Source organism: Oryzias melastigma, linkage group LG12 (genome assembly GCF_002922805.2).
Source record: "Oryzias melastigma strain HK-1 linkage group LG12, ASM292280v2, whole genome shotgun sequence".
Lineage (NCBI taxonomy): Eukaryota > Metazoa > Chordata > Actinopteri > Beloniformes > Adrianichthyidae > Oryzias > Oryzias melastigma.
The window spans coordinates 2,041,030-2,047,837 of NC_050523.1; the positions used below are offsets into that span (position 1 = coordinate 2,041,030).

Here is a 6,808-nt window from a genome sequence, read left to right on the forward strand (position 1 = left end):
GTCCTATTTATCTTCATCTTTACCTATTTGGGATCCAGGTAACGTTTGCCAGGAAGCCATCATTGAAGCTTTCCGGATCTCTGATTGGGCGGTCTAAGGTCCAGAATCCTCGAGTTTCTCCAGGAAATCAGCTTTCTGTCTTCTTAAAGCTGAAAGTCCTCAGCTCATCTCTACAGTTTTTCCTCTGTTCAGTTTGTTTTTCCAGAGTTATCTGCGATTACGCCTCGGCCATCACAGATCAGCTGACCCGGCGGGTCTGCCGTTTAGTTCCTGCACCTTTCGGCTGGTCACAGGAGGTCTGTGAGCTGTGGTGGAAATCCTCAAAAATGTGCAAAGCAGCAAAGAAGAGGCGGCGACACGCTCCACGGGGAGCTCGAGTGCCCTCCACACACTCGTGCTCAGCGTCCAGGAAAGGAAGGACGTCCTCGCCAACGCCGCGTCTCCCTCAGAGTCCGACACCGGAGCCTCAAACCCTCCACCAAGGAGAGAACTGAGGCAAACGTGCACGTACAGTTCACCATCTCACGCACGGCTCACAGTTCCTCACCTCTAATCAGCTTACGGGCTTCAGACTTCACGGCCCCTTGGAAAACAGCAGCCATGCGGCAGAAATACTCACAGAAATACTCCCATACGCTTCTGTTAGCACAAGAACACGTATGGATTATCTGCCTCACAGCCGCCGTCAGACCAGGTCAGACGCTGAAACAAACCATCCCACACGATTCCCCAGGTGAAACCGGAACCGGTCAACCACAAAACCAACCGTTTGACCTGAACCTTTTTCTTCTGTCTGAACTGACTTTGTGTAATGGGTTAAAAAGGGTCCCACCCACAGATGGTCACAGCTGCAGGTAATGATCCGTGTTACAGCACACCTGGAGAAGTCTGAAGGTGTTTCATGAAGTAGAAAAGGCAGCACTGAAAAACAAACTATTATGGTTTTCTGTTGTTCCAACCACAGTCTCCATAGTCTGGTTCCTTTGTCAGGTGTGGAAACTCACCTGAACCTTGATGTGAACCAAACAAACCAACACAAGAGTGCACGTTAGCATGCAACTGAACTCTGATGTGGTTTGACAGCAGTGTGAAAGGAAACAGACTAATCAAGAGGACCAAAACTCATAACTTTATGTTCACGCTGTGCCATCAGAGCACGGCGATCACTAATGAGACTTTATGAGTCAAAATGATCAGCATGTATCAGCTGCTCCACGCCTGACCTGTGCTGAGAATCAAAATAAATCGACTTTATTTGGACTTATCTCCAAAACGGACACAGATACTGCAGTGGTCACCACCAGTACGTCCGGGACTCAAGAAAACCCACAAGAGCAGCTATCTTGAAAAACTCTGCCACCTGTAGCATTTTAGAGGATCATCTCTGGTTTTTACCTGAAATCTTAGAACACTTTCGTACAAACGAAAACACAAACACGCTCAAAGACGAGCGAGGAACAAACCAGCAGGTGAACATGTCTGCAGGTATCTGTGGTGTAGTGAGGAGTTCTGGATCAGAGAGAACCAGCAGGACCTGGTCTTATTCTGACTGCTTTTTCCCTCTTGATCAGAACTCGTTGGAGGAAACAGCACCACCAAGGGGTCATCTGTTGGAAGTGCAGGACTTGTCCTGTGGTTCGCTTCAGGCTTTGGTTCTTATGCTGCGTTTGAACGCGATTCAGGCGGCAGAGTTCAATGTTAAGACAATGATGAATCTGAGGTGCTGGAAGACACAAAAATCACACTGCAGGACCTCAAATTGCGTGTTTGCATTATTCTAATTATAAAATAATTATAAATTAAATTCAACAATAATAAATACATTTAAATCCTATTTCCTCCTGTGATTTTCCTCTTCTGAGGTACAAAGGAATGATTTTTAGGCTCTATTTTTAACTTTAGGCATGCATGATAAAGTTTTCTGTTTTACTAAAACTTCGAACAATCATGACTTTGTAAATAATGCAATAAAAAAGTAAAGAGGAATTATAATAACAATAGAAAACACAATATTACATTTAAGAAATCAAAAGAAAATTTCCAAAAATCACACTGAACAAAATAAAACATTTGGGAAAACTGAAGTGATTTTTACAGAAATCAAAAGAAAAAGTAAAACAAATGACACAAAATAATAAACTGGGAGTGATTGGTATTATGGGATGTCACTGACTAAATGATGTTAGTTTTTTTCAAATGTTGGCAGACTAATTCAGGTCTATGACATGTAGCAGATCCAGAATGTGCTAAATACTGATGGAGAAAAGACAATCTTTCATTTATTTCTTATTTCTTTAAGTGACTTTTCTTTCCTAAATATTTTTCTTTTTTGCCAAAACCGGAAAATATTTTCTGAAACGTCTCGTTTTTATTTTGTTTCATTTTCTTGGAATTGTGTTTTGGTTCTTTGAATGTTTTAATTTCCAAACTTTATTCTAATTTTTTATCATTTGTTTTGCTATTTCAGTTGTTGTCATCTGTGTGTTTTTAAGTGATTAGTTGGTGTGATTTGGCCTTCAGGGCCACCGTAGTCTTCCTCCTCTGAACCCTCTCAGAGGTGATGGATGAGGCTCATCAGATCATCCTGGTTTCTCCTGAAGGCTCCAAAAGCCTTTCAGAGCTACAACCAAAGCACGCCACACCGCGAGGTTTTCGGTTCTGACCTGAGGGGTCGGCGGGCTCCTGGGGCAGCAGGCTGCCTTCGTCGTCCTCGTAGTGCTCCTCGTTGCCGTGGTAACGCCCTCGGTGGGAGGGCTCGTGGTGCTCGTAGGGGCCGTGTCTGGAGTCGCGGTCGGCCTCGCTGGCGTGAGAGTGATGTCTGCGCCTTTTCCTTCTGTGGGAAGCGGGAACGCCGATGTAGAAGGGCTGAGCTTCTGGAAGACACAAGGTTCTGAGACTGAGGGGGCGCCTCTGGTTCTGGACCTTCTAAACCAGGGATGGGGCAAACTTTAGTACTCGGGGGCCACAAAACGTTCAAAAATTTGTCAGAAGGGCCGGAACAGAAGCAGATTTTTGCAAGTTTTGGTAATTCACCTCATAAAAGAAAGAAATAACACAGGATTTGGCTAAAACACGCCTTAATCTTAATTGGAAATAACTTTAAAACTGAAGATTTTTGAGTTTTTTTCTAAACTTTGGTTTTTATTCTCATATTAGAGCCATTTTCACTTAAGGGTTCATAAAGTCCGTCAGGAAAAAACTCATTCAGTGAAATGCTGCGTTATTATGGTGTTGGAATAATCAGAAAAAAGACCTGGAATTCGCACATGAATATTGGAAAAACAAAGTGAATTTATCTGTAGTGCGCCATCTGTGGAGACACACCAGAACTACAGGGGAAAAAAACAAAACGTGTAATCCAAATCATTTATATGGCCCCTGGGGCGCAGTTCACCCACCCCTATTCTAAACCAATGGACTGTGTTTAGCACAAGGTTTTTTGTCTAAGTCAGGGGGGTCAAAGTCGGTCACACAACGGGAAAAAATCCAAAACACACCTCAGGTCGCGGGAAGAAAAGAAAAAAACATTTATTAAACACGAAAACTACATTTTAAAAAATTTAAAACCGCAAATTTTTAACGTAATTATGAACTAGATATATATAGCATTACCTGTGGTAATAATAGTGTGAATGCTGTAAGCTGAATTTGACCACTGAAGATGCTGAAATTGATAGCTGAAAACCCTGAATCTGATATTGAAAAACACTGAAGCTAATAGCTAAAAAATTCTGAAGCAAATAGCTGAAAATGTTGAAGTTAATAGCAGAGAGTGCTGAGGCTAATCGCTGAAAACGATGCAGCTAATAGCTAAAAACGCTGAAGCTAATGGCTAAAAATGCTAAAGCTGAAAACATTGAAGCCAATAGCTGAAAATTCTGAAGCTAATAGCTGAAAATGATGAATCTAATAGCTAAAAACGCAGAAGCTGATAGCTGAAAACACTGATGCTAGTAGCTGAAAATGCTTAAGCTAATAGCTGAAAAATTCTGAAACTGAAAGCTGAAAACGGCAAAACTAAAAGCTGAAAATGCTAAAAAGATAATAGTCAAAGAAACTGAAGCTGATAGCCGGCTAAAATATTAGATAAATCCCAAATTTGCGTTTAAAAAGCTATAAAAAAGCTAGCATGCTGGCTAACAGCTAGCATGTTGCTGAAAAAAATGGCTAAACTTGAGAACAGCCTAAAAGACTTGAAAAAAAGCCCAAATTAGCCAAAACAGCTAGCATGTAGCTGAAATATTTGCTGAACTCTGAAATAGCCTGGAAAATCTTAGTAAATCCCAAAATAGTCCAAAAATCTAATAGAATGACAATTTTCAAAACTTAAAAACTTAAACTTTTTAACATAATTATAAGTAATAAAAAGGCAGGAATATTATTCCAGAATAAAATTATACAAGTTAGAAATGAGCTCAAGATAACATCGGGTCCATCAATTTTCTTGACCGCTTTGTCCCTTTCGGGGTTGCGGGGGTGCCGGAGCCTATCCCGGCTACTGACGGGCGAAGGCGGGGTACACCCTGGACAGGTCGCCAGTCTGTCTCAGGGCCTCAATCACACACTCATTCACTCTCATTCACATCTAGGAGCAATTCAGAGTCACCAATTAACCTATGAAGCATATTTTTGGACGGTGGGAGGAAGCCGGAGTCCCCGGTGAAAACCCACGCATGCACGGGGAGAACATGCAAACTCCACACAGAAAGGTCCCAGCTGGGATTCGAACCGGGGCCTTCTCGCTGTGAGGCAAGAGCGCTAACCACTGCGCCACCATGCAGCCCTAACATCGTCATTAATAATAAAATAAAATGATCTGGAGGGCCGGATCCGGCCCCCGGGCCTTGACTTCGACATGTGGTCTAAGGTTTAACAAGGATATGAACATGAATCCTAAGGAAATTCCTGATGAGTTTTCTCCAGTCTGACTACAGAAGATCTAAAGCAGCTGAAGCCGGTCGACCTCACCATCATCATCGTCGTAGTGCCTGTGACCTCTGCTGCGTCCACGCTGCCAGTCCTGATGGTCCATCCTGAGGAAGGTGAGCGGAAACCGGAAGAAGCTGGAACACAAAACAGAACCAGACGGATGTTAGATTCTTAGAAATAGGTTTCTGAATTGGAGACCAAAGCTGCCGTTCCACCTCATATCAGCAGGATCTCCAGGAGAACTTGTGGGTTTTTAGGTCATACAGGGCAGTGGAGGGTCATGGAGAGAAGTAGCTGCATTTTAAGGGTCGTTTAGTTTCCCAGAGGATGGTACGACCGCCTTAAGGGACGTCATTAAAATGGAACGTACCATTTTCATGTGTGGGGAGTGTATCATGAAATATTCATAAAGGTAATGGAAGTTATTACCACTTCTCACCAACTTCCCCTTACATGTTGTTTAAGTGTCCATTACGACCCATAGAAAACAAAATCCATCAACATTTTCTCTCTACGTCTTCACTGACCCTGCAGGTCACCTGCGTACAGGTCAGACCACTTTACACCCACAGACAGCCTGTATCCACCTGTAACAACAGTTGGGACTCACAGACTATTCCAATAATTCCACTTCAAATGGTAAATGTGCTTCTCTGTACCAGTCCTATCACCCACGTGAACACATTCACTCTGGGGCTTTAGTATGTCTAACATGTCAACTTTTGTAACAATCTTCTGGTTCCTCTGGGATCAGGGAATCCTGCTGGCCGTTCAGCGGCGTGAACGCGGCCCCGCCCCTCACAGGCCCACATATGGCAGCGCGCATGTCCACGGATCGATGGCGAGAAACTCGATGGAAAACCCCCAGCAGCAGACTGACGCTCAGAAACGCAGCGGAAACATTTTGGGATCCCCATCATCAGCAGCATTTATGTGACGCAGAAGACAGAGGTCGATGTGGAGCTGATCCTAATTCGTTCTGATCTGGTTTGAGTGAACCCAGTGTCTGACTGACTGAACACACCTGATCCACCTGAGCAGGAATTACAAGGGCTGCCACGATGAGTCGACTAATCGAATATTAAAATTATTTAATAGTCGATTAGTCGTTACTTTATATTATATAGAGTCTGATTGACGTAAAGTTGAAAGTTATAATGGAATTCTGTTAGCCTTTTTGGATGATTTTGGTATTTATTGAGTTTTTTTAGGCTTTTAGGAGTTTAGCTAATATTTTAGCTAGATGCTAGCTATTTTGGCTAGTTTTGGACTTTTTTCAGTTTTTTGGGCTAATTTGGAGTTTAGCTAATAATTCAGCTACGTGCTAGCTGTTTTGGCTAATTTATTATTTTTTTAGGCTAATTTGGAGTTTAACCAATATTTCCCCAACATGCTAGCTATTTTGGCTAAACTAGGATTTTCTTCAGTTTTTTAGGCTAATTTGGAGTTTCTTATATTTCAGCTACATGCTAGCTGTTTTGGCGAGTTTTGGACTTTTTTTCAGTTTTTTAGGCTAATTTGGAGTTTAACTAATTTTTCCCCAACATGCTAGCTATTTTGGCTAAACTATTATTTTTTCAGTTGTTTAGGCTATTTTAGAGTTTAGCTAATGTTTCAGCTACACGCTAGCTATTTTGGCTGGCTTTGGACTTTTTTCATTTTTTTAGGGTAATTTGGAGTTTAGCTCATATTTCACTGACATGCTAGCTGTTTTGGCCATTTTAACATTTATTTTTATGCTAATTTGGCATTAAAATTATATTTCAGCTGGCTATCAGCTTCAGTGTTTACAGCATTCACACTATCCTTCTCGCCGGTAATACTACATATCTAGTTTTTAGTTACTTTAAAGATAATCATGGTTAAGATGTGTGCTTTA

The 6,808-nt window shown here is 42.0% G+C and overlaps 1 protein-coding gene across 5 annotated transcripts in view; it reads right to left on the reverse strand.

Annotated features, from left to right (window-relative positions):
* The window catches only part of slc4a5b (solute carrier family 4 member 5b), a 44,302-nt gene that overhangs the window by 32,775 nt on the left and 4,719 nt on the right, over positions 1 to 6,808 (reverse strand). For all 5 annotated transcript variants that reach the window (XR_004948822.1, XR_004948821.1, XM_024299034.2 and 2 more), the window contains exons 4-5: positions 4,969 to 5,063; positions 2,664 to 2,873 (exon numbers count right to left, since the gene is read on the reverse strand). Coding sequence is in view for 3 of the 5 variants with exons in the window: in XM_024299034.2 (XP_024154802.1) it covers positions 2,664 to 2,873; positions 4,969 to 5,032 (274 nt within the window). In the remaining 2 variants the exon portion in view is untranslated. The remainder of the gene's footprint in view (positions 1 to 2,663; positions 2,874 to 4,968; positions 5,064 to 6,808) is intronic.